Source organism: Melospiza melodia, chromosome 4 (genome assembly GCF_035770615.1).
Source record: "Melospiza melodia melodia isolate bMelMel2 chromosome 4, bMelMel2.pri, whole genome shotgun sequence".
NCBI lineage: Eukaryota > Metazoa > Chordata > Aves > Passeriformes > Passerellidae > Melospiza > Melospiza melodia.
The window spans coordinates 21,319,149-21,346,791 of NC_086197.1; the positions used below are offsets into that span (position 1 = coordinate 21,319,149).

General features: G+C 47.8%; 2 protein-coding genes across 16 annotated transcripts in view; both read right to left on the reverse strand.

Annotated features, from left to right (window-relative positions):
* Positions 1 to 4,767: 4,767 nt before the first annotated feature.
* Positions 4,768 to 7,180, reverse strand: REP15 (RAB15 effector protein). The gene has a single exon (XM_063154208.1). It carries the CDS (start codon positions 6,527 to 6,529, stop codon positions 5,789 to 5,791), a length of 741 nt encoding a protein of 246 aa, XP_063010278.1. The 5' UTR covers positions 6,530 to 7,180; the 3' UTR covers positions 4,768 to 5,788.
* Positions 7,181 to 7,308: 128 nt separating this feature from the next.
* Positions 7,309 to 27,643, reverse strand: part of PPFIBP1 (PPFIA binding protein 1) — a 111,736-nt gene continuing 91,401 nt past the window's right edge. For 8 of the 15 annotated variants that reach the window (XM_063154201.1, XM_063154199.1, XM_063154197.1 and 5 more), the window contains 17 exons: positions 27,509 to 27,639; positions 26,146 to 26,199; positions 25,477 to 25,537; positions 24,427 to 24,456; positions 22,528 to 22,702; positions 21,072 to 21,104; positions 18,732 to 18,873; positions 18,323 to 18,451; positions 17,600 to 17,750; positions 16,277 to 16,388; positions 16,047 to 16,135; positions 13,494 to 13,616; positions 12,584 to 12,709; positions 11,580 to 11,768; positions 10,870 to 11,049; positions 10,183 to 10,248; positions 7,309 to 9,645 (listed from right to left, as the gene is read on the reverse strand). In XM_063154201.1, the coding sequence (XP_063010271.1) occupies positions 9,559 to 9,645; positions 10,183 to 10,248; positions 10,870 to 11,049; positions 11,580 to 11,768; positions 12,584 to 12,709; positions 13,494 to 13,616; positions 16,047 to 16,135; positions 16,277 to 16,388; positions 17,600 to 17,750; positions 18,323 to 18,451; positions 18,732 to 18,873; positions 21,072 to 21,104; positions 22,528 to 22,702; positions 24,427 to 24,456; positions 25,477 to 25,537; positions 26,146 to 26,199; positions 27,509 to 27,639 (1,878 nt within the window). In that variant the 3' untranslated portion in view covers positions 7,309 to 9,558. The remainder of the gene's footprint in view (positions 9,646 to 10,182; positions 10,249 to 10,869; positions 11,050 to 11,579; positions 11,769 to 12,583; positions 12,710 to 13,493; positions 13,617 to 16,046; positions 16,136 to 16,276; positions 16,389 to 17,599; positions 17,751 to 18,322; positions 18,452 to 18,731; positions 18,874 to 21,071; positions 21,105 to 22,527; positions 22,703 to 24,426; positions 24,457 to 25,476; positions 25,538 to 26,145; positions 26,200 to 27,508; positions 27,640 to 27,643) is intronic. The other 7 variants (XM_063154207.1, XM_063154206.1, XM_063154198.1 and 4 more) reach the window with 3 other exon arrangements.

Here is a 27,643-nt window from a genome sequence, read left to right on the forward strand (position 1 = left end):
CCTTGGTCTGAGCACACACCTGTGGGATGTCATCAATATCCTCCTGGGCCTTTTCATTAAAAGCAGATTTCCACAGAGAATTAATGAAATACAGAAAATTAAATGGGAACGGAAAGGAGCAGCTCCCTCAGGACAGCAGGCTGCAGCATCCAAAAGAAAATGAACTGAAGGATTATGGATTGGGAGCATCCCAAATCCCTTGTGTGGAATACCACTCTGCTTTGCTCTATTAATCACCACTTCTCTCGGTGGACAAACCCTTCAGCTTTGCTTCCAACTCCCCGAGATTCTTTGCACCGTGTCCAGGGCGGGATCCAGGGAGCCTGGCGGGGAATTGCCATGGGAACGCTGCCCAGGGAGCTCCCGGGGTGCCCCGTGCCTGCCGCCCAGAGGGAGATCCCTTCCCACAGCTCCCTCCGCCCCTGTCCCGGGAGTGTCCCGAGGTGCCAGCGGGAAAGGAGCCTCCCAGGGACACAGGGACACGGGCTGGGCATTCGGGGCAGAAATGGAGTTCTCAGTCTCCAGCCTGATCCAGCAGCTGCACCTGGAGATCGCTGGTAAAGCCACCTTGTCCGGGGTGTCCCTGCCAGAGGCCATTCCTGCAAAATCAGGGAGGGAAAAGGGATGAACCTTGGAGCTCCTGGAGTTAGCCAGGAGCTTTGCCAAAAGACTGGAAGAAAAGCAGAGGGAAAAAATGCAACCTGATGAAAAGAGAAAGGAATGATTGGAACCATTTGAAATGGATAAGGGGAAATGACCTGACGTGATCCCAGGGGAGGTTTAGGCTGGATATTGGGAAGTCTCACAGTGGAAAGGCTCTCCAGCCCTGGCACAGCTGCTCAGGACAGTGGTGGAGGCCCATTCCTGGAGGGATTTAAAGCCACATGTGGATGTGGCACCTGGGGACATGGGACAGTGGTGGCCTCAGCAGCAGTTGGGCACCATGGTCTCAGAGGGCTCCTCCATCCTGAAGGATTCCATGATTCCAAGGACACCCTGAACATGGCCAGCACAGACACACCTGTGCCTGCTGCAATCATTTCCCTTCCTCTCCTTCACTCGGCTGCCAAACATTCCCTGGTGACAGGGAACACGGGAGCAGTCCTTGCTGTGGGAGAAGCCAGCAGGATTAGATCCAATTCCCTTCAGAAAGAGCTGACAGGATCCAGCCAGTCCTTCCCCAGCTGCTTGGGAAGGTCCCAGTCCCTTCCAGCAGCAAGAGAGGGAAATCACCTCGTGCTGAGGGACAATGACACGAGAGCTGTGGAGAGAGAGCAGCAGAGATGGGAGAGGAGCAGCACCAGAGCTTTCCAAAGGGAACACCTGCCAGATCAACCCCCAGGACCTGTGGAAAACATTTTCCAGCTGAGCTGTGAGTCCATCTTCTCCTGTCTTCCACTCACTGACCTTTCAGCCACGACCAGGGGCTGCTCTGGATGGAGTTCCCCTCTGTGTCCATGCATGTGGCTTTTCCCCCACCCAGGGTCCCCTCATGGTGCCCAATTCCAGCCCTTTGTTCCGTGCCCCTCATGGCCCAGGACTTGTCACGGTCCTTTTCCAAAGCTGCCTCCTCATCTCTCCCCCTCGGCAGATCCCTGGGGCTGTGCCCGCCCTTTCTGAGCCCCTGCCCTGGGCTGACACCCTTTGCATTGCACCAAACAATTGCTCCTGCTGGAATATCCCCCCACGCTGCGTGTGTGGCTGCTGGAAGCCGGGAGGTGCCTCGGGGTTGGGTTTTTGGAAGGATGTTTGGGGATTTAGCACCTACTGCAAATGCTTGGGGGACTGCACACGTCTGTACAAAAATGCTGATTTGTGCCCAGGGCTGCCTAAACACCCATCCTGCAGAATTCCAGGGCTTCTTCCTTCCTTCTCCACTACCATTTGGTTAAACTGGAGCCTCTGGGAGATGGAAGGCTCCCACGGAGAGCTGGAGGTTTGCAGGGAGAGCAGAGTTCATCCAATCCCACTTGACCTCTGGTTCTTCAGCTCCTCCATGCAGATCCATCAAAGGCCCAGGAGCTGGGGACTCGGAGCAGCGGAGCTGGGGCTGGCAGGACTCTGCTGGCTGCTCCTCTGGTTCAGCCCTGTCTGCAGCAGGCAGGGGATGGACACGGGGATGGCAGGCGGGTGCTGTGCCCCTGCAGGATTTTATCAGCAACTCCAGTCACCTCCTGTTCTTTGGAGTGTCCCAAGGTGCCCTCACAACCCAGAGCAAACACCCAAGCTGGGAGCTTCCATCCCATGGCTCCCTGCCTTTGGGGGAGCCCATTTCCCACCTCTGAGAGCAAGTGTACTTTTCTGTCCCTCGTTTGCAGACCCTGAACGACAAAGCTCCAGCTCCGGCAAGCACAAGGAGTCTGGAGCCACATTAGCACAGGAGATGGCAAAGGAAAACTGGGAACAAGGTCACAGCACAGTCCACAGGCAGGAGCAGAGGGAGAGAGAGGCAGGGAGCAAGGGGCTCCTCCCTGAGCAGGCATTTAATGCATCCTCTGGTCTTTTTTCCAAGTGATACCCACTGTGCACAAAGATAAGGTGGCCAAATCTCCATCACTGGGTCAGTGCCAATGTCCTCTGAGCTGAGGCAGCTCTGCTGATTCCAGCTCTGCTCCTCCCTATCCCACCTGGGTTATTTCCAGCCATACCTGAGCAGGGGTCACTTGTCCCCTTGGTAAGGACAGCCCACAGCCAGGTCCAGCAGCTCTGTGCTTGCAGAGGGATGCATCCAGCTCTGATTTCATGCCTGGATTGCCCAGTCCTGTGCATCCTCCTGGGAAATGCAGCAGGCCCTGGGATTCAGGCTCCCAGCCATGCCCAGCCTGGGCTCGCTTTCACCTCGGTCCCTTGGGTTTCTGTCCTCACGGCATATCCTGAGCTGCACCCCAGATGACATCCCAGTGCTCCTCACCTGGCTCCAGAAGGCAGCAGAGGCGTTCCCACAGCTCAGCCAAAGGAGGAAAGGGAGGCAGAGCAAGAAGGAAGGGCCAGCAGGGGCAGTGCAGCAGCCAGAAAAAACGGGGAGCACAGAGGGGCATGGATGAAGGTGGGGGGGATACCTCAGCTCCCAGCCCAGCAGGGGCAGATCAATGCCATGGCACAGCCACGAATCCAGGCCCAGCAGGGGCAGATCAATGCCATGGCACAGCCACGGATCCAGGCCCAGCAGGGGCAGATCAATGCCATGGCACAGCCACGGATCCAGGCCCAGCAGGGGCAGATCAATGCCATGGCACAGCCACGGATCCAGGCCCAGCAGCTCGGCAGGTGCTGCTCTCCAGGGGCTCCTCTGGCAAAGCACGGGCCCTCTGGTACACAGAGGCAGTTTGCCTTTCCCTGCGCCCCTCATTTTCAGTAGTTCTGGTCTCAACACCCATTTTTGCTGTGCCTTCTGCACGGCAGGGAAGTGGAACCTTCCCAAAGGGATGCTCTCACCAGCGTGTCCTTCTCTGCCCCTCCTCCTGGCAGAGGGAACACTGACCCTCCGAGCAAGACCCCAAGTGAGGCCGAGTTCATCGACTGCTTCCAGAAAACCAAACGGGCTTTGAAGCTCTTGGTGAGACATGGAGGAGTTTCCATCCCATGCAGGGACAGGGCTTTTCCCAGGGTATCCCAGCAGTGAGTGTTCAGAGGGAAGTAAGAACAGAAAACACTGCCAAGGGACAAAGGTGTGGATTCCAGGTTCTTCAGAACCCAGGACCAGCCCTGTGTCAGGTTACTGCACAAACTGCCTGGGATCTCAGGGGCTGCACCTTACCTGGTCCATCAGCACGTGCAGTCACACGGGCCTGGGGATGGCTCCAGCTGGGCTGAGTGGATGAACATAGTCAGAGTTACATGGTTAAACACTTCACTGCTAGCCAGAATCCAGAGCCTTGGCCAAGTCCCACCATGGCTGAGGGCCCAGGGGCCTGAGCTAAAGCCCACAAGGGAAAGGGCCAGAGTGTGGTGCAGCCTGGGCGACACAATCCATTATCCCAAAATAACATACCAAGCCTCTGTGACATCTCTGGGGTACCAGAGCCCTCTGAGGGACACAAATCAAATCAACAACTGCCCCAGTGTGTAACTCTCATGGTTCAAACTCTATACAAGTCAAGACATTTTGATTTTCCCCTTCTCTTTCTATTATTGAGAAAGCATGCAAAGGAAAAAAAAACCCAGTTTTCAAGTGAGCCAGCTTTTCTAAAGAATTGGATAGGTGAAGTCACACTGGTTATAATATATGAACTTAATGTAAACTTAAAGCTTTCTGCAGGGCTTTTATACACCAGTATCAATCCTGCTGCAGTGTTGATTCTTCTGTTAAAACAGACAAAAAACCCCTATCCCCCACAGCTATGCAGGTTCTCTGTGCAACACACCAGAACTGTCTCCTCTGTCCCACCAAACCCAGCCACACACAGAGAACACAGTGACAGCAGCTCTTTAAAATCAATTCTATCTCAATGAACTGTTTCAGGACTGAAAGGTCACTCTCCTCCAAACACAGCTACGTTTGTGACTCAGCAAAATGTTGTAGTTCTCTGTGTTTGTTTTTATTTCTGTTCCCCTTCCAGACTCCCTGCCTCTGCCATGGAATGCTCCAAACACTCATGGCACTGATGCCTCAGCCTCTTCAGGCTCTTTTTCAATGGCTGTTTTAGTAACAGCTCTCACTGCTTCCCCCATCCTACAACTTGAATAGTAAATAGTGAAAGATTAATGTGTTTTCAATATTATTTTTATTCAGTTAAATGACTGAATTTATATGAAAATTAGAGGCAGATGAGTTTTGCACTAACAAGATTAATCACTCAGCTATAACCAAACTGAGTTTACCAGTTTAAATATGGATCAGGTCATGCTTCACTGGTTAAAGCAAAAGTAATTATAACTGTATAACCCAAAAGCCTTAGTTCAGTAAAAGCTGAGGGAAATAGAATAAATCAAGCCCATAAATACCATCAGCTGCTAAGCTACTGAAAAAAAATTCCAAGTGACATAATCTTGCCTCCTCCAGATTTGCTCTCTGCTGTGAATGGTCAGGGGCTGACTCTGTTGCTATGGAAAGGTCCCACCTACATCAGGCCTGTTTTTTGTTGCCATTGCTCGATTTTTCCCAAATGTTCTTGAACACCTGGCCCCTTGGTTTTGCCACACCTTGCCCTGACACAGCCACTGAGTGAGAAAAGCTTTGAAGTCGGCTCCAGCCCTGCCTTTTGTTCACAGCTCCAAGGCCCTGTGGAGCCTGGCACCAATTAGGGAGCAGGTAACTAATAAGTCTCTCTCAGAGCCCATTTCTGGCACTGGGAAGGGCTTTTCCTCTTAACTGAAACCAGCTCACTCCTTCAAATCAGTCATTTTAAGGCCTGGTATTGTCCTTCACACTCATTGCAACTCTTCTGACCAGCACCAGCACATTTCCATTATTACAGACTCACCCTCCTAGGACAGAAAAAAAATCTGCCACACTGCAAACAAAGGCTCTGAGTCAAATCCACCAGGACCTCCCCAGAGCTATGGCTGATAAAGCTCTCAGCAGCTCCAGCCAAGACTTAATGTCTGGTGAACAAAATGTTCTGGAAAAACGTCGTGCCTTCTATAAACACTTTTTTCTGGCAGATCCATCCTGTTGTTTTAAAATCTGGAGAGGCTGACTCAGCCTGGCTCCTGCAGGAGCTAAGGGAACACGATGGGTCCAGGGGAAGGTGGGGGCAATGGAGTGTGGGGAGGAGAGAGAGCGGGGCAGAGCTGAGCCCCGCGCGGCCCCCGGTGCTGCACGGAGCCGCTGCTCCTGCCCAGCTGCTCACACAAAGTTTATGTACACGTTGCCCACATCCTTCAGCCTGCTTTTGGTGCCCAGGCAATTTTCCAGCATGTCTTTTGCGGGCAGGGAGCTGTCAGTGCTGGTGACGAATTGCCGCAGCGCATTCCTGCCCGACAGGCGGCATTTCTGCTCCTCCTTGGCAACGCTGTCCAGCAGGACTCCTCGGATGTCCTTGGGCTTCCCTGGCACGCCGAACACCACGAACAAGCCCAGGCAGTCCCGTCCCACCAGGCGGCAGAACTGGGCCAGCTTCTCAAACCTGCTCATGTTCTGGAAGCACTCGTCGGCCAGCGCGGCCTCCCGGCAGCAATCCTCGGCAGCGCCCTCGCCCTGCAAGAGCTCGGCCGGCTGCAGGGCCTGCACGGCGATCTGCAGCTTGATCTGCTTGTCAGACCCACACAGAGTCCAGATCCAGTCCACTCCGAACAGGGAGGACTGCTGCTTGGTCATTTTGCTGGTCATGATCCGCTCCTCCATGCCCTTTCCCACGCAGAAGCCGATGAAGTTGACCAGGAAGATCTCGCTCAGCGTGTTCGTGGCCGGCTGGAATTTGCTTTGAGGATCCACAAAACCCAGGTAGTCCTTCAGCCTTTGAGATGCATGGAGCACACCCTGGCTGAAGACTTCACAGATGACCAGCGTTTCAGCCTTGTTCTCCTGGTTGTCCTCCTGGGAGACCTTCTGGCCCATCTTCTCTGCTGGAGGAGGTCGTTCCCACATGCAGGCTGCCTCAGGGACAAACCTTGATTTTCCAGCAAAGGCTGTGCAGGTGCTGGGCTCAGCCAGACCTATTCAGCTGCACATGGACACCTGCAGCCTCCCCGGTGAAGGTGATGGCAGGACTGAGCTCTGTGTGCCCACAGGGCAGCTGGGCTTTCTCCTGGGTGTGTTTCTCCACAGCTGACTGAGCAGGACCAGCCCAGCAGGCTCTGTAGCTTTCACACTCACTGAATTCATCTGTGCTTGTTTTCCTTCTTGTTAATTCCAGCACCATTTCTTTGGCTGATGTTATCTCATTCCAGTCTGATCTTATCTCCTTGGATCTACTTTCTAGGACTATTGCACAGAAACCATTTTTGTGGCACAGGGTGTTGCCTGGAGATGAAACCACCTTTTTCTTTTAATCTCCCAGAGAAAGGAGATTAACACTTGGGAGCAGAGAGAGGGACAGAGCACCCTTGGAGGGCTCCCTCTGGAGAGCACACACTGAGCAATGATCATGTCACTTCTCACCACACCAAACAACCCAAGATGGTTCAAATCTGGATCCCAGAAATAACTAAAAAGTCTTGATATAGTTGATTTCTTAGCTGTTAGTTGAGCCCTGCTGCAGGCACTACTGACAAACTAATTAATGAGTCAACAAAAAAATGTGTGATTTTGCCCCTTTTCCCTCCTTTGTTTTTTGAATAGAATGGAACAAGCTTCCATGGAAAATTTAAAGGGAAAAAAAAAAAAAAAAAGAGGATGTGAGAAAGGGAACCAGCTTCCAGAAACACTTGGCATTTTCCACAGACTTTATTGGATTTCACATGGCAATACACAGCAGTTACGTTGCCCTCTCCAAAGAGGCACCAATTAAACACCCTGACAGTAAGGACAGTGTGCACACACACACCTAAAGCCTCCTGACTCCACCACCTCTCTCGTGCCCCTGCCCTGTGAGAGAAGCAGGGCAGCTCCAGGGGATGGCCTGGCTGCCAGGAAAGGGCTGTTGGGAGCAGAATGCTGCTCACACTGCATTCAATAAACCATCACTGCCCTCACTGATAACACTCCAGAGACACAGGAGAGTGTTTGTGGCTATCTCAGCACACAGTATTGTGTCACTGGCTCCCTCTTCCCCCTGTGAATACCCAGTCCTGTCCAGTAGCCAGTGACTAGTGAGAGCCATCCAGAGGAACACTTTTGTTTGGAAGCCTGCACCACATTTCCCAATGCTTCCACAGGGTTTTATGTTCAACTTCCATGAAAATAACAACAATATTCCAGAGTATTCACAGAAAGGGAAGCCTGAATCCACATCCCAAGCATCTGCACCCTAAACCTGCCCACGTTAAATTTTGCATCTTGGTACATCAATAATCACCTACACTGCACATCCTTCAAAGGTGCAGGTTATCAGCTGACATAATTCTAATGCTGGAATATGCCTCTGATCTGAGGGGAGCTCCCTGAAAATCCTGGGAAGAACCCTTCTTCCTTTCCTAGCTTTTTAAACAGTGTTTCAGAAACTCCCCCAAAGTCAGCACAAACCCCAAATCCCCTGCACAACACCAGGAATGATCTCACTTCCAGCAAGGAGAGCGACGAAACGAGTGACAAACGCTTGGCAAAGCAACACCACCACAAGGAACAATTCCAGCTGGACTTTTGTTTGCCTTTTACAGAGCAAAGCAGCTTCATGCCATTGTGCTAAAATACATGCAACGTTCAACACCATACAAATGACCACTGGAATAAAAAGTTACTTTTCTTTGTTTGTTTGCTTGCTTTTGGCTAGGACACCTCGCAATACTGGAAGTCTGACACAAGATTCCCACTGGCTAGTTGGGAATTTTAAAACCTGATGATCCTCAAGAGCAGAGGAGCTGTGCTTTAAGAAGCTAAAATGATGAGCAACACATTTGATATCTGAATTTTGGAGGAGAAGTCCCACCTTAGGCTTAATAATATGAAATAATATATTTCCTATACATTTCTCTATATAACTTTATTTTTTTTTTGCAACTACACCATCTTCACGTTAGTCACAGCACAGAAATATCCCTTCCATATGCAGGGAGTACTCTCAACTTTAAAGAAATTTTTTCAATCATGGAAGTGTTAATAACCTTGCTGACTGCACTAACTACTGCTGCTGGGGACAATAAAGAAGACATTTTAAAATGTGCAGTTTCTGGATGAGTCACTGCTAAAAGAAACATGCCTTAGAATAGTTTCATCTCAAATGGAAGATCATTAAACTGTGCACTCAGTAAAAAGCAACGAAAGCAAACAGTTCCAAAGGTCAGCCTGCCTTTCCCAGTAACCAGCTGGTCTGCAAACTGGCATAATTTTTTTACAACCTTCTCCCCTTCCCTTACACACCTTCAACTTTCCATCACTCTATCTCACAAAATTTAAATTTTTGCTTTTATATGTACTTCATATACTTACTTTTTCTTATTTTTTCTTTTTTTTTTTTTTTTTATAAAACAGTATAAAAATAGGAACAACAGTCAAGAGCTACTGGGGAGCTTACACAGGGCACGGATGACTAAAATCCTACATTGGATAGGGCTGAACTGGTGTTTGTGCCAAAGAAAAGCACTCAGAGAAGAGCAGTAACTCCTATTTTTCAGCTGGGAGCTCAGAGAGAGCTGAGGCACGCTATCTACAGACACAACACTTTCACCTAACACCTTCTGTTCTTTTCAAACAGCAGAGAGGATTATCTGAGACCAGGAATAAGCAAAAGGAGCACTAGCATACCACATCAATTTCAACGCAACACTCTGAAACGTATCACCAGTTTGTACATTAAATAGAGTTAAAACCATTACCATTCACCAGTGTCTGGGTGGCTTTTATGGCAACTTAAGTAGGCACCTTGTTTTTTCTCCTTTTCTCTTTAAAATTCTCCACCCCTCAGTGTTACTTCTAACAAACAGAAGCAAGAGCAATGTAAAGTACACGATCTGTCACGTGGAACAGGGATGTCCTTGCACGCAGGAGAACGAGCCTTTGTCAGTGCCTGGTGGTGACTGTCACACGTTGGAGTCCTCATCTGTTATACTGGTGCTAGGAGAGCGAGTGGCAAAGTCTTTGAACATTTCATCTTCCTTCAGCATGTGCTGCAAAGGAAAGGAGGGAAGAGCCAAGGTTTCTCACAGCTGGAGTCAGTCACCTGTCCTGTGCTGGGCAGCAAACACTGCCTGCCAGCCACTGCTTTGTGCTGCTGGGGGAGGTTTGCACCCACCCTGCCCCAAAACCAGCTCACTGCTGCCTGCCAGCCACTGCTTTGTGCTGCTGGGGGAGGTTTGCACCCACCCTGCCCCAAAACCAGCTCACTGCTCCTGCTGGCCCAGTGGCTCGGGGCTTCCACCCAGAAAATGCAGCCTGACTCCCAGCTGGAGACCCACCGGCCATGGGCAATGGGGGCTGTGTCCCCTGCCCTCCCTGCTGTGTGGGGAGCCAGCACAGGCCACCAAAGCTCCCCACCAGGATGGGCAGGTACCTTCCTCAACCACTGGGGTTTTTTGTGCCCTCTGTCCCTGCAGGAGACCCAAAGGACCTCACTGACACTGTTTAACTCGAGTGACTGCCAAGGGGCTCACACCCACCCCACAGAAACAGAGACCTTACTGCACAGACCCCATTCACAGACTCACTGTCAGGTTGTTGATGCCTTCAGAAAATGCTCCTATTTGCCTCACTGTCCCTTCTGAATCTTCCATCTATAAAAAACAGAATGAATCATGAATTAGTAACAACTTATTTGTATCATAGAGTGGAATCACAGAATGCATTGGGTTGGAAGAGACCTTAAAAATCATCTCAGTCCAATCCCCTGCCATGGGCAGGGACAGCTTCCACTATCCCAGGCTGCTCCGAGCTCTGTCCAACCTGGCCTTGGGCACTGCCAGGGATGGGGCAGCCACAGCTTCTCTGGGAAATCTGTGCCAGGGCCTCACCACCCTCACAGGGAAGAACATTCTTCTAAACCTCCTGAGATCTAAACCCACTCTCTGTCAGTGTGAAGCCATTCCCCCTTGTCCTGTTAGGACAGAGTGACATTGAAGTGCAGCAAACAATTTACTGATTACACCCGAGATGTTCAGACCACGAGGGAAGCATGGCCTGCCAGGAGGGAGAGTTACTCCAGAGCAGGCCCTAAAGGTGCTGCATTCACAGCTTCAGCCTCCTTGGGAGCAGAGCCTTCTGTCACTAATGCTGTGTGACAGCAAGAAGTCAGGGCTTTCACGGGCCAAAGCAAAAGGAAGACTTCCCTGGGAAATGGAAGGTTTTCCCACCAAATCTGACAGCTCAAAGACTCAGAACTGTTAGAACTGGCTTACCTGCTCCAGCCTGTCCAAATCATCATCATCATACACTCGCATATCCAGGCCAGGCTTAAAGCCCTTCTTCGACGCGCTCCCAGATGCCCGCCCCAGCTCCATAGGACACACATACTCCTCCACATCATCCTGCTTCTTCTTCCTCAGGTTCCCAAAATTGCTGAAGGTAAGTTTCTTTGGCTTAAAAGTGAAGAGAAATTTGCCAAGGAGTTAGAGAATCAGCAAAGATCAGGGCTACTCGTGCCCTCTTGTGTTTCCATGACAAAGGGTCAAAACCCCAGTGCTCTCCTACACAGATCTTCTGAATTTCATGACAGTGGCATCTGAAAGGACAATGTGTCCCCTCATTCTACCACTGTTAAGACACCACCATTTAACAGATCCCAAAGGAGGTGAAAATTCCACATTAAACCATGAGTCTGTACATGGTAAGGGACAGTCTCCCTCCCAAACATCTCCCAGTACAGACAGAAGGACAACACCAGTGCTACCTCTTGTCTCTGCAGGTCAGAGAGCCTGAGAAGTGGCCTGTTCATGGTAGACATAAGTGTCAGCCCCAGATCTGCCAGCTCCTGCTCTCATGCTTCTTTCCTTAGGAACCAACCCCTTTTCTCAGACCTTACTGATGCTGCACCCTCCCAGCATGGAAAAAACCAGAGATCCAAATGCTTCCCTGGATCCTCCCACCCCTCCCAGAACGAGAGGCCTACCTTGACTTTGGCAGTTGCTGTCAGGAGGACGTAGTCCGGGGACTCCATGGCCTCACGCTTCTGCTGCTGGGCCTCCTGCCCCACCAGGAGGTTGAAATGCGTGGCCAGGTGGCGCCGCAGCAGCGTCTTGTTGGGGGGGATGTTCAGCAGCTGGGCCATGGTCTCTACATTGAAACGGGGCTCCAAAACCTGGGAATCCAATCACAGAGAAGCCAGCTGAGGCCAGTACTGTCTGATGAGATCTCAAGCACATCCAGGCCTATCCTGTCACTCCCTAAGGCTGCTTTGGGATTTTTGTTTGTATTTTAGAGGAAGTATATAACAAAGAAGGAGGAAAGAGAGTTAGCTAATTAAAGGATTCCTAGAATATCACCTCCAGGCTTTCCTTCTGGAGTTGTAAATAGAAACAAATTGGCAGGTAAGAAGAAATGAACAGATAAATCCACCCTTAACTGAAGGGTGGCAGCTTTTGTGAAGCTGCCACAAAATGTTTACCCAGTATCATCTTCCAATTCTGGAAAAGGTTGCCAGAGGAATCATAGAAAATAAACAGACACAAAACAGGGTTATAACTCCTAATCACCACAACAAACCTTGGCAGATAGAAGTCTCTTGTCTGGATATGTGATGCTGGAGCAATTAAAAACAATCCTGGTTTGACAGTGTAATCCCAAATTTTATAAAGGTAACACGTTTCCCCCACAAAAGAAAACCATATCCAGGTCAGGAAGGCAGAAAGTAGCTGTTCAACAGCATGGCAGCACTGTAGGACAGGAGGTGGAGAATGCCATACCAAAACAGAACTGTGAGGGGAATACAGAGTATTAAACCACACAACTTCCCCTCGAGATATTCATATCCTTTAAACCATAAGGTGAGCAACTGCTTATTAAGCAGAATAAGCAGAAAAGGTGTGTGCAGCAAAGACAATGTCAGAACATTGACCTGGTGGTTCCCAGGCATACTTTTTTCCCTATAATGGAAGACAGCACCCCAGCACTCACCATCAGCCCCCCGTGCACTCCGCTGCCGCGCAGGTTGGGCGCGTACTCTGCCAGATCCACGGAGCGCAGCCACTCCATCACGCGGTGGTTGGTCCACTGGGTGACCTCAGAAGGTGTCACATTATTCTGCCAACAACAGGAGGGCCAGGCAGGTCAGGAGACGTCCCAAATCAGCTGAATCTCAGCCCCAGTCTTTACTGAAATATACTTCTCCTGCCCTTAAGGAATACAATCCTACCCTGCACTTGAGGGAAGAATCTCTTTCTGGGTTACTACCTTGCAGCAAAAGCAGCGTGGGGATGGGTCTGGGCAGGGGGCAGGGCTGTGTCAGGTCATTTGATTATTGTGCTGTGCTCTAGGGTGTTCTGCCATTTCTACCAGTAGAGCTGAAAATTCAGCTGGTTCCATGAGCTGCTGTGCTGTTCCTGCAGATACACATTGTGGATCTAAATCCAAGAGTCTGGGTTGTTCTGTCATCCATTGCCCTATGCAGCACTTGCTGCTTCCAAAACACAATGATGGCAGTCTCCTGCCTGGTAATGGAGCCAAGCTCCTTTTACACAGAAAATTTTGACACAGCCACCAGTTTTCCAGAGAGTTGCACAAGACTTGTGGCAACAGTGCACTGAACTCAAGATGATTTGTTTTCCAGCACATTTGGGCCAAAACAGCCAGCTGTTGGCTTGGAGGAGAAGCAGGAGACTTGGAAAGGGGGACGCGAGTCTGGGGTCATGGCAGGTAGGGGAAATAAGTGATGTCAGAGCTTGAGGTAATAAGAACAACATGAGAAACAGGAAATAAAAATGTAAGCAGAATGAGGAGACAGGAGGAGAGAGCAGAGCAGGAATAATCAAACACCAGGGACAAAGCCCTAGAGGATTCCCTTCACAGCTTCCTCGTAAAGCAGTACCTCATCAGATGGCCTCCTGCGCAGGCAGTTGGGCTCAAAGTTGTTGATTCTCAAAACCTGAATGGCTCTTTTGATGCTGAGGTGGTGAAGGACACTGATGACCTTCAAGGAGAGCAGATCATCCTGTCAAAGAGCAAGAGGGAGTTAATAAACACAGACATACTTATTCATGGGAGCACCATCCTCCTGGAGGGGACTGCTTTAGCCCCTGGCTTAAAATGGCACATCTGATACATCTGGGGGAAGATTTTAATATGTCAGACAGGTGGTTCATAAAAAACTATTGTCCCAAAATAAAAACTTTCTGTGTTGCACTGTACTAGCTCTTGGGGGATGTTTTTCACACAGGGTACAGAGCTTAGTACAAGAAACATGGGGTAACAAGGAGGGAAAAAGAGTGAGATGACATATCCTCAGTGACAGGATAAGAGCCAAGGCAGCACCAACACACTACACTAGACTCACCTGGCATTTAATCCTGCCAGAAATTACCTCAAATGTCCAGCTACAAGTTTAACTGAAAAAATAAATTACCCTGAAAATTGGGACATTCTCCATGGTTAGAATAAAAGAGGGAAGAAGAAAGTGTCTCAAATTCCAAGTGCAATTTGGTTAACCTGAATAAATTTATGCACCCTTGTTCCAGGGTTAGTCTGGCTTAATCTTTCAGTTGTACTTATATGTTATGAGCACTGGAATCTATTTTGTCAGATATTTAAGACAAGATTCTTTGCTTACCCAAACATCCCACTGCATTCAGCTCAGTTTGTCATGAATCTGACAGTAGGTTACTATGTCATGGTTTGCTGTTTCATTTATTATAAAATAATAAATGTTCCTTATTATTTATTTTGAGTTGGAGTAACTTCAAAAGATCATAGCAAGTATTAGTTTAATACTTTGCATATTTTGTTGGTTATTTACCAACAATCTGTTGTCATAATTTGATGGTTAAACTTGCTTTGAAATATCCCCAGTGATCTACAGTTAAAGGGCAGTGACAATGGTAGTAAAGTCTCCCAACACAACATCAAACTTAATGGAGGCTGCTGGCATCGCACCTCCCAGGGTGAAGGAGGAGAAAAAACAATCTTACAATAAATAAAATTGCAAACCATGACATAAAACCTATGCAAAACACATGTCAGTGTGGCATGAAAAGGTAACTCATGGTTCACGAGAGAACAGGGCTGTGATTGATTCCTCTCTTTGTTGTGCAGAAAGAATTTAATATTAGGGGTGTTCACTTTGCATTTGTGTCCCCAGAGAAGGAAGGTCTCATCTCATCTTGCCTGAGCCCTTACACAAAGGAAACCTGACTGGCAGTGAAGTGGGGAGTGCGGAGGTGATGCCTGTGCTAAGCACTTTGAAATGCAAAAGCCGTTAAGTGTAGCCTGCTTTCAAACAAGCTGGCTCTCAGAACTGCAATTTTCTTCAAAGGAAATCGCTCGGGTTTTCTTCACCTAAGCATCCAAGTAAGTAAGCAAGCCGATAGAACGCTTGCTCACTTGCAGCGTGGACCGCGGCCTGAGACCTTTTGACGCGGCTAGCGATGAGGGCGGCCAAGAGCCCCCCTGCAGCGGGGGTGTCAGTGCCGGCGGCAGCGCCCCAGGGCCGGCAGCTTCAGGCCTCGGGCTGTGCCTGCGGGACGAGGTCTCGGGGGAGAGCTGCGAATCTGGACGAAGCGAGTGAGAGTCGGAAACTTCCTGGGGTCCACACAGCTTTAAGGCCTGGGGACGACCAGCAGGGAGTGACAAGGAAAAGTGGTAGAGCATGAGGCTATAAAGGGAGGTGGGAACCAAGGGAGGGGTTTACAGAAAACCAATCAGGAGAGGTTGGGGGATGAACTGAACATGACAGACTTGAAGGGAGAACCAATGGATACATTGTATAGGAGGGGCCCCGGCACCACAGCCAATCACTGCTCCCACTAAGGGGAACATTCTGGAAAACTAGGAGGGCTGGGGGAGTGATTGACTGGGCCCAGGGAGGAGGGAAAACTATACATATTTGGAAATGGAGGGAGGGGAAATTATATAACATAGGGAAAACCATAGCAACCACATAATAGACAGAAACTGAGGCGGGGAAAACTGGGAGGGCAGAACCATCCTAACAAAGTAGGGGAAAAACAGAACATACCAACAAACACACTACAACACTCACTGAAGAAAAGGATCTCACCTGCTTCTATTAATTAATAACAATATGAACAGCAAAAGCATGAATGGCAAGCACAGCATTTGCACACCTCTGTGTACAAAAGCCCTGCCTCAGCACAGTGGTGTCACTGTTAAACTCAGGATTGCCCATTTCTCATGCATGAGTCCAAATTCTTGCTTACTGTGTTTGCTCTTCCACCTGAATCTAGTAGCTCTAGAGATGGAAATAACTTAGGAAATGCTTGCAGGTGAGCAGTAGTATCTGATTTCTGTAGGTTACAGTGACTGGCATGAACACAGGACACTCACTAGAGTTTAAAGGGGTCCTTTGAACACTGAGAAGCCAAGAACATGGAAAGGACGTCAGGAAAGGCAGAAACCATTTACTCACCACAGTCATGTAATGGAGCATGCGGCCATCCACCTTCCCCTCATCAAACTGGGTCTTGTACTGGGGCAGGCCAATGTCATCCAGCCACCCTAGGGCAGGACAGACACTCCTGTCAGAGTGGCAGCCACGTTACCCAGCTCCACTCACTGCTCCCATCCTCAGCACCCCCAGTCAGCCACGTTAAGGAGCCCCTTCCAAAGCCACTGCTTCAGCATGCAGTCAAATCTTACTGGTAACCCAGTGGTAATCCAGTTTTCCATGGTTGTTCTCCTCTTCAGATCCCAGTGCCTGTAGAGCAAGCTGGAGCTTCTTCCTATGCAAAGGGTGCTTTATCCCAAGCTCCTGTGAAAGGCAGAAAAGCAGTAAATCCAGAGACAATACTGTTTTATGCCTCCCTCTGCTGAGTGACAAAGGGGTTCTGAGAGTCACACTTTCACAGCATTGCTGGCCACCTGCCAGGTGCATTTTCTTTTTGCTGAATTTCAGTGTTGTTTTAGCAGACATTCAGCACTACGGAAAGGCCCACTTAAAGTGTGGCAGATTAATTTCAAGGAGTGGTGGATTCTAAACTGCATTAAAATGTTGGCCACAATATTCTCATGCCAGCTTAAAAAAAAAATCCCACAATATAATAAAAATGTTAGCATTCAAAAAATACTTGCTGGGATTAATTCATCCTCTCCCCTTAGGTAGGTAAAATTAAAATAATTATTTAGTTAAGAGCATAGCAATGTTCCAGGAATTACTGAAATTCATTAATGCTTTCAAATGTATAACATTATTCCCCAGTTTAGTTGTAAGTGCAGCCATTCCATGATCTCTTTAATCCCATTTCACTTTCAGGAGTGCCTGCTGGTTAATGTTACCTCTGACAACACTATTACAAGCCATTATGCTCATAATACACTTCTCTTATTCCAGTTGTAGTGTAACTACCCAATTGAGAAAACAGGCTTACTATTTGGTGAAGAGAGTGATTTTTTAAAAGCTAAAAATTCAAACTTTATCAAATACTATGGATTAAACATATAAATAGAATCAATTTCTCCTGTGTTTCTCATTTTTAAAAATAGACAAGCAATTAGACAGAGACTGATCAATCTGTGTGTAACAAATCCTCATTCCTCTTTGTATAAAATGGACAGAAAACACAATCAGAACAAAACAGCACCTTTTAACACCCTTCTCACATAGGCATAAAATAGCTGTAGCACATATGGGTGCTAATGAAGCAGGGCTACAAACCCATATGATAATGAGGCAGTCTCACATGCATATTTTTAGAGGGTGCTACAGTTAATTATGTGTCCCTGCTTAATGAAGTTAAATCATGTATTTATAATTATTAGCATCATTACAGAGCATTAAATTTCTACAAAACTTCAGCTAAGAAGAAATGGATTTGGCATCACTGCAGATGACAGTATGTTGAAAACTCATCTAGTTTACATTTTTTTTACCAGGTGCACTTTACAGACCTGATTTACATGCACAGAAATGGGGATATTTTTTTTGTACCTTTATTTGAAAGGAGTGTTTCTGGTACTCCTCACCTTTTCCAGATCCTGCTGAGAAGCCTGCAGAAGTGTTTGCCCAGACAATATCCAGTGCCTGCCATTATTGATGTAGGAGCCAAGCCCTTGGTCCTGGAGCCAGTTGCAAACCTGCTCCTTGGTCCACTTTGCGAATGGCATGTCCAGCTCACTGCAGGAGATGTGACCCAAAAAAGACTGATGAATCCTGTGCTTCCAATCTCCCGTTCTCATAAATAATGAGAAAGCCAGAAGCTAAGCCTAATTCACATCTTGTGGGATCTGGGACAAGCTCTGAGGGGGAACCATCAGCATGATGAAGTGCTGGGCGCTGCTGATCTGTTGCCACTGTCACAATAAACACACCCTCCTATAATGCTACTGAAAAGAGCCACCTCTGCTGCCTAGCATGGCCACAGCTCTGGAATGAGACTGGGATGTTTCAGTTTCTCCTTTCATCCCTGGAAGTGCAGCAGGAAAGGCACAGAAGGAGTATCTGCCACTGCCCATGAGGGCTCACATGCTGGCCCACGGCCCTATCCTGCGAAGGCGAGAGCTCGGCAGCAGGACCCCAGCACCCAGCCCAGCTCAGCCCTGCAGGGGCCCTCTCTCAGAAGAGGAGGAGGCAGCCTGGATCTGCCTGGTTTGGGCCAGTCAGGAGATGTTTCATTTTGGCACTGCCCTCCTGCTCTGGCCCTGTGCTTGCCCGGATCCAGGCACTGACAGTGGCCGCGCTGGTGTCACCTGTGGGACTGGCCCAGGTCCCGAGACCAGCCCAGCCGGGGCCCCGCGGTGGCTCTCGTCCCTCCTCTCTTGAACTCTGTCTCGGACATGTCATCCGGGTTGAAGGTGGTGGACTGACTCCTTTTAAGCCTAAAGAAAGAAAGCAAGCACATTCACATCTGGCTAAGGAAAAGGCACATCACTGCTGCCACTGCAACCAACACAGGCAAGATCTCCCCAGGGCTGGCAGCCTCTCTTCTGCCTGCCCCCAGCCCACTGTTATCCCTCCCAAATACCACACGGGCTCCTGCTCTTGGGATATTAAACCATGGAGCCACGTGCTGGCAGGGGAGAAAGGAAGGTGTGTCCCCAGCAAACCCCTGCCCAAGCCCCAGCTCTGGAGAATGGTCATCTCTCATCTTTTACTTACCTTCCAAACAACTTCTTGATTCCCCTGGCCTTTTTCCTGGAATCTGGAGAAGGTGGTGTCATCTGCAAACTATCTGCTTCCTTTGGGCGAGGGGGCAAGCCAGCCAGATCCAAGTGGTCTGCAGATCCCTTCTCTGTTTCAGCTGTTAAAAAACAAAAGTTTTGTCAAGACCCTCTTGTGCAGGACTGTACAGACATGCTCATGACCTTGGGAATGACTCCTGCTAAATTACTGACAGCCACCATGTCAAGAAAATGGGGCAAAGAGGGATAGGAAGGTCCATGAGAAATACCACATGTTCCTCCTTCACAGCCTGGCTGGGAATGCTCAAGGCAATGCTCTGCTTCAGTTAAGTGCCTTTTGCACCCAAGGTGGGAAACTCCACCTTGTGAATCAAGCAGGGAATTAAATCCCAAATTTACTCTCCCTCAGGGAGTGCTCCCACAGTGCTTTCAGAGACAGAGCCAAGGCACGTGGGTGCCCAGGAACAATTCAGTGCAGTGGCAGGGAACTAAACCAGGAGTCCCCAAAGCACAGAAAGCCAGGTAACCTCCCTGCAGATATCCTTCCCATTAAACTGTCGTATTTCATTCCCTGCCCAGGAAATTCCAGCAACAAAACTCCTGCCCCAGAAGGAGGGCCCTCTTCCCCTCACTTCTTCAAACTGTGGAATATTTTGTTTATCCTCAGAGGAACACCATGGAGTTTAGGCTCTGTCTGAACTGTATCTTCTGGGTGAACAAAACATCTCTGATCAGAGACCCTCAATATTACCACCCACTCTATAAGCATTCAATCCTTGATCTGTAGATGTTTTCCATGACAACAAACCTGAGGGCTTTTGTTCCCAAAGGGGAAGTTGCCACAAAAGCTAAACTATTAAAGGAAAAGACAATTTAAACATCATTTAAAAAGAAAACTAATAGAATTGCAGTATCTACTAGACTACATAAGCAGAGATGTGCTAGCAAGTGCCAGATAGCTGAACAAAACTACCATGTGGAGTTGATGCCAGTTGCTTGCTGGGGAAGAGTGAGAGCACGAGCTTGTTCAGCTGAAGCAGCTGTGGCAAGGCAGTCAGGCCTGGAATGACTTGCAGCATCTTTTAATATAGCTCTGTGATTAAATTCCCATCACTTGTGTTTGAAATGGACTTTCAAACTTCCAGGAGAAAAGTAAACAATGCATCAAGGCAGAGCTCATATTGCTGGGACACGTGGTCTCAGGCCACAGAGTTAATGCTGAGATGGCCACAAAAGGGCCATGACCAGCAGCAAACTGCAGGCTTTGCCAGTGTATCCTTCTGCTGGCCAAACTTAAGATGGCACAGCCAGAACACTTATGAACATGTCCCATTTTCCACCTTGTCAAACCTTGTTGTGTGACAACAAGGTCACACAAAAGATCATTTCCAGGCACTTTGGTATGGCCACTATCCCACACAGGGATGCTGCCACTGACAGAGACAGCACTAACATCCAACCAGGCTGTGGCATTCCTGGGTTTTGCTTTACTTGTAGAAGGTAAAGCGAAAAAATCCAAAACCATGGAAACCAGGGCAAGGTTGGGTGCATTAGTAGCAGAGATTTGCGGGAATTGTGCTGTTTGCTCCTCACACCTGGCTCCCTTTCATGCACTGACACAACCCTGTAGAACAGGTAACGTTTAGGGGGCCATGTGAGAAAAAGAGAGGGTCCAGAGCACTTGGTCTCTTTGCCACCCCATGTGGCTGTACCACCACCCCACTGACACAGCTCTGCTTCCTAAGGCAGGTCTCACCTGTCCTTGCCAGAACCACCCTGGGAATGCTCACATCACAAGACTGGCTCTTATTTACTGTGTGAATGGCTCCTTCCCCATCTACCCCAGTTATTTCTAATTTGTTTCACTGTACCATCAACACAACTACTTCTAGAAGATGAATTACACATGCTTTCCCTCAGAACTCCCTTACATGAATGCCTGGGAAATACAGCTCATTCCCTACTTCACCACCCTTTAAACTCTTCCAGTGGATCCAGGCCAGGTGGCAGCACAAAGGTAACTACTAAGCATCACCAGTTCTCACCTGGTACCTCGGTCTGTGGTAACTTTGTGCTCAAAGTTACAGCAAAAGTCTCTGCAAATTGACCCGCAACCTCTCATTAGTAGCAGCTACTGAGGAACAGCACAGCTGACTTTTAGCAGAGGGCAGATGTTACGTGAAAACTCCTTTTAGTGGTGGGCAGAGGCTCCGATGCAGAGCTCTGGTGCCTGGTTTGGGAAGTGTGTGGCCTCAGGCAGCTGTTAGCAGCAGTCAGGGCACAGGGCTGGCACGGCAGACATGCAGGATTACTGTACCTAAGGTAGGTGCACTGGCACTTCGACTGCGATCTTCAGATATCCACACAAGGCACAAACCCACACGCAGCACAACGGGAGAGAACACGCAGAGGCACAAGGTCAAACACAATTCAAAACCCACAGTGACACAGTAGGGACAAAAGGAGGGGGGATGGGACACAAGCACCACACAAATGCTGAATTCACATGGGATTAGGAGCACCAATCACTGGGAAATTCCCTTTCCCAGCAAAGGAGTGGAGAAGAGCTCTGTGGTGGGAGGGAAAAATGGCACCACAGCCACTTTGGTGCAAGGAGGTCATCTGGTCCAGGACCCACTGCTCCTGTGAAGTGGCAAATTCCTGAGCAGCAGCTTTACAGATGGGGGCACGGAAATCTGGATAACATAAATAACTTACTCAAAGTCACAGCACCCTGATTTACATGGCCCATCTTCCACTCCTCTGTGACAGCCACAAGTACTGCACTTTGTTAGACAAATCAATTTCAGGACAACACGGGATTACACAAAAGCAAAGATGAAATAAACCAAAGCGAAGAGTCTGACCCTCAGAATAGACTGTACATCTATTCCAAGTAAGCTAGCAGCTTCCCAGGCTGTATGCAACAGGCAAATATGGGCAGCACATCATCAATGTGTAGGTATGTTACTTGTTTTGAACAAAAATTTAAAATTCTCTTGGAGTAAGTAACAAAGCAGAAGCTATCCCCCTTCAGGCTTCTGAAATAGAGAGCTAAATTCCTGAATCTCGTGCAAGAGAAAAACAAAAACCTCAGATGTCTGGCAGTAGATCTGATGCAGGGATTCACTGGATGCTTCAACTGGATCACTGGAAAGACTGCTAGAGCAGTAAATGAAAGTAGAATTCCAACAACTGGCAACAGCGACTTCTGCATTAAGCAGAACATTTTGTTTATTTCTTCGTCATATGCAAATGTCACCAAATGACAATTCCAAAATAACCCCCCCACCAACACGACAGGTAAAAAATCAACGTGAGCTTGAATGACTTGCCAATCCTGTTCCTGTTGTCACCACCTCTTTTGCAAGGCTGCTTAAGTACAAAAAAACAAAAAAGAGAAAGACTGAGTGCTGCTGTCCTATTTCTGTATATCTGAAAATCTTGTGAAAGATAAACCAAGGATGGACTCAGGGGAAAAAAAGCCCACAAATCCCATGTGTGAGCTACTTCCAGACAGCTTTCATACAGCAGCAAATCCCTACAAGGTCCCAGGGGACATACCACAAGCAGAGTCTGAACCACATCAAATATTTCTAGACATCAGTGATTTTCTTTTCTTGCTGTTTGATATTTTCAAACATTCTACTATCAGAAGTGCCACTAAGTCACAGTGAGACTAAGGCTGGCTTTCCTGCTTCTTAAGGCAGTTACAGCTGTTGTTAAGATGTTTCAAAATGCACAGAATCTGAATGCAGAGGCAGGGTACCTACCCAGATTGGGGGCACTTGCAGTCCTCTTGTTATTTTTTATCTTGAAGAAGCCCCGGCCAAAGGAAGATCTGGCTTTGCGGGTGCCAAAACTGTCCTCATCACCAGTGCCACCGTGAGAAGGAGACTTGGGAGGGAGGGTTGCAAAGTTATTGCCTTCCACAGGAGGTTTAACCTGCTTGAATTAGGGAAATAAAGAGTCAATATAAGGGAATTGCAGAAGGCCTTTTGAGAGCCTGCAAAGTGACTGCTGGCAGGTGATCTGGGAGGTCCTTCTCATCTGTCACTCCAAGAATACAGAATGTAAAAACCATAATGAAAAACATAAGCAAGATCTTCCTTTGAATGTGTTGTCCTGGTTTGGGCTGGGACGGAGTTAACTTTTTCCTAGTTCAATGCTGTGTATGGGTTCAGTGCTGTGTTTTGGATTCAGTAGAGAGTAATGTGAATAACACTGGGGTGTTTGGGTTGTGGCTGAGCCCCGAGTCAAGCACTTTCCATTTTCCCATGCTCTGTCAGCAAGGAAGTGCACAAGAAGCTGGGATGCAGCATGTCCAGAACAGCTGACCTGAACTACCAAAGGAATGTTCCACACCACAGAATTCCATGCCCAGTATATGAATTGGTGGGGGGGGGGTTAATGGGAAGGGGAGCCAATCAAATTTTGGAGATGGGCTGGATATTGGCCAGTGGGGGATAAGCAACAGTATTGTGGTGCATCATTTGTCTCCTTTGGATTTTCTCTCTCTCTTCCTCTCCCTTATTTTTTTTTTTTTTTACCTTGCTTCAATTATTAAACTGTTTGTATCTCAACCCCTAAGCTCTATCTTTTTTTTGTTGATTCTCCTCCCCATCCCTCTGGGGCAGGGAGGGGGACCAGCTGTGGGGTCCTTTGCTGTCAGCTGGGATTAAACCCTGACATATGTTCAGGATTATTATCACTACCTGCTAAGAATAAATTGTGTTCTTTAAGATGCTCCTCAGTTTCTGTAAGGCTGACTTAAAAGTATAGAAAAGATTAAAATAGAGTCCTGCAAGGCCTTGAACTTCTCCAGCTTTCCAGGGTCTCTGTCTCCCCCACTGGCAGCTGTAGGGCAGGAAGAGGGAAGCAGAGAGACAACAGCCCACAGTACTTTGGTTCTCTGCCAAGTGTCAGAGAGCTCTTTCTGTCTGTCACTGCTCTGCAATTTCTTAATTAATGGATTAATTGACCATGTCCACTGCCAAAGCAAAGAGGAAATTTCAGATCAAGCAAGGAGTATAAATGCCAAGAGAGATATCAGACACTCCAGCTAGCCAATTTAAAGCAGTGCCTTAACCTTGCCAGCTGTTTCATTGTCTCTTTGAAAGAAGGAAGCAAAACCATCCACAGCCCAAATACAATCCTTAGGCTTTTGCTGAATCAACACGGCATTCATCCTGCGAGTGGTGTCTGAAGTCTGTCACCTCTGCTCAGGTGTTCCTAGAGGTAAGAACTGCAAGATGTGGCCTTAAGGCACCACAGGGTGACTGTTCTGCAATGACAGGCTTTTCAGAAACACACTTGCTACGCGCAGAAAACAATTGAGAATCCCAAAGGTTTTTAAAGATGCACTAATCAAAGATAATTACATAGTCAGTAAAATGCTTAATGGTTAGCTTTGCTGATTATTTAGTGGGGGAAAAAATTAGCTTAGCTGGTAAATTTATGCTCAACCAGACTGGAGGACAATCCCTGTGTGAGGAGGCAAGGAGGTGCTGAGCTCTGAGCAGTGCCACTGATGGTGACAGCCACCAGCAACTCCTCCCTGTCCTGTCTGCAGGGCTTCCATTCCCCTCTGGAACTGCGTGTGGCAATTCCACACCTCCCAGCCTGCCAGCACCTCCTCCAAGGACACACATCACCACACACACACACATTACCTCTGCTGGCTTCTGGGCACAGTCTCTGTCCTGTTTGGGAAAGATTAAGGCATTAAAAAAGTCATGGTTTATAGCTAGTAGTCAATTCATTATGATTACCCCCAGTTAAGTTCTGACAGAAATACCCTTCCCTGACTGCTCCTTTTCCCCAAAATAAATCTCTTCAGAGCTGTATTTCACACAGATTAAGCCTTGCTTGCTTTGAGGTCAGTGAGCTGACATGGAAATAGAGTGGCTTTGGTTCACTTTGTGAAGGATTAGCTGTGCACATGATTAGTGACACACAGAATATTAAGGCACTCACGGGCAGAGCTGCCTGAGGGGACCCAGAGCAAGAACCAGACAGGGTAGAAGCCAAGGAGATAAAACATCCACAGCCTCTACTCCTGTCTGTCCAAACAAACAAAAACCAAAGAGCCCCAACCCATGAACTCCAGCTCTTATCAGATTCTGGTGACATTTTCAGTCCTGTCAGCCTCCCCCGCTACACTGCAAGGCACAGGAGGTATCAGGAAATTCAGGAGCTTCCTGGAGTTCAGGCTGTCACAAAAGAGTACCTGAATTGCACTGATCTGATGGAATTGCTAGAGATTAGCTGCTTTTGGTCCCTTCCACAGAAATCTAAACTGAAGCTATCCTCAGAGATCCAACAACTCAATATTTTGTTTCTGCCTACCTAAAACATACAGTCAACCCAGACTGTATTTTACAGTGCATTAATTACATGGCCTGACAAAATTATTCACCTTAAATACAGGTAGGAAGTGGTGGTGGGAGCTATTTTTTTCTTGTCTTAAATCAGAAAGGCATATCCAGGTAAAAGCCTCTTACAAAGAGGGGAAAAAAAGCACCTGTGTTTTCAAGGACAGCTTTTCTTCTTTAATAGAATATGGAAGATATCACATGTGTGTGACCACTGCCAACACATGCCACTAGGAGCCTTGCTCTGACTCAAAATTTCTCAGAAGGCAACACAACACCCAGAGGGTCACAAGAGAGATGTCACACCTTTGTGCAAGGAGATGGGAGGAAGTAAGAGACCAAACCTACCACATCAGATGCCTCCTTCCTCAAACTGCTCAGACTGCTGGACTTCTGCAGTGTGGAAATTCTGAAACAATAACATAAAAACAAAGGTCAGTTATTAGAATTAAACTTGCTAAGATAAATCAGCTTTAAAGACAGCATTATAATACATGATGAGATATACTAAACCAAATGATATTTTGAATTAAGATGCAGTAATCAGTGCAGTAAATTCAGTAATCAGAGCCCATGCAATTTAATGAGATATTGTAAGAACTTCCACACTGGAATAACTGCTGCTTTAGGGAATATGGATATGTGGCAGAAATGAAAATTATTTTCTCATTGTAGTCAGCTGATCACCTTCCCCCCACTACCAAAAGAAAAAATCAAATAATGTGTGCATGTACTGTGGAGAACTATAAATTTCAAAGTATATTGATAGTCTACCACTGAATTAGAGATGCTTCACAGTATAACAGAAAGTACCATGTGCCCAGATAAAGCACTGGAAAATAATGATCATGAAGACATGGGACATAAGCAGAAATCTACCACCACCAAATATCATCTCAGCTAAAATTAACTGACCCATTTACATATGTGTGTAAAATAAGGGGGTGCTTTGTGGGGGTTCAAGCTGACCATCACATTTAAATATGTCCCCTGGACAGATTTGATTATGGCACTTACACTGGACTATCACACAGATGAGTTTCAGGGGAGGAACCTGTTGATCTTCCTTCACTGTAAAGCAAAAAAGATATGAAAAAACTCTGAGACAGAAACCCTATGATCTCAGCCTGCCCTAATTCTGTTTTCACTTCAGCTCTCATGGTACTAACACACGGCAGATTTTCCCCGCTATGGTTGGAAGTCTTGTAAAAGACAAAGGACAAAGGTGAGCTCAAGAGCCTCAGGAAAGACAACTCTCACTGTAAGATGATGACAATACTGAACTATTCACAGCTTCAGTAAATGCAGAGGGTCCAGCAGGGTCTGCAGCAGCACAAGGAGTGGAGGTCACCATCCCCTGCTCACCACCCACAGCAGGGGGCACTTTGCTGCAGTTCAGTGCTTGTTTTGGATTTTGCCAAGAGGAGACACAGGTGAAATCCCTGCTGGTGACGGCTTGAGCTGCATGAGGAACATGCACAGCACAAACTGAGCAAAGCTGGGCTTCTGGAGAGGATCCTTTCCTCAACTGGAACTGGAAAAATCACACATCAAATTGAGCTTGCACTGATGCTTCACATTGAGATTGATGATTGTTTCAAGTCAACAACATCTCCTTGCCTCTGGATTCTTAATGTTTGATACTTCTTAAGATAAAGCCAGGGATTTGGACCCAGAAGAAAGAAACCCAAGCACAGTCTTTGTTGAGCTGTGAGTGCTTTTCTGTACTCCCTGCAGTGCCAGTGCAGATCTGCAGGGATTGGGTTTCCTCCCAGGACAAGGAGGGTGCAGGATCAGAAATGCTGATGAAAGGTGACAGCCACTCTTCACCCAGCAGCTGCCACTGGTTCCAAGCACGGGGACCCCTGGGTGCCACAGCTCAGCCACAGCCCCAGGCTGCAGCCACACACCCCTGGGGTCTCCTCCCCTCCTCAGGTTAGAGCTGGAAGCCCTTTTGTTCTGGCAGTGCCTTACAACATCTTTAGCAGCTGTGGAAAATGTCTGAGCACAAATCACAGATCACAAATCTGGGTTGGCAGAGCCAGCCAGACTTCCATGATGCAAACATAGACAAAAATAATGATTCTGTGGCCTTCATACATTAGATCAGCTTCCCTCTCCTTCTGTTCATTCCTTGTGAAGCAGCTGGTACAGACCATGAGTGCTACTACAACAGCAACCAAACCAGCCCTTGCTTACTCAGGATTTAATCAATGCACTTCAGGAACATTAGCTTGGTTTGCTGCAGCTAGCCAAGGGACTCCTAGCCTTGTTTACCTGGCTAATGACTTGATAATTCAGTGACTGACAGATTATTGCTCTCCTTAAATGTCACAGAACATTGGATTTACAATTGAAAAATACACGGATCCCATAATACCTCATTTCACTTGCAGGATCTGGCCTAGGGTGTGTTTTCAGTCTCTCTGCAACAGTTTCTGAGCTCTTGGATGCTGATGAAAAGGAAGGGATTGAAATCTGTAAAATGCTGGTGTGGATCTGTAAGGAATTCTGA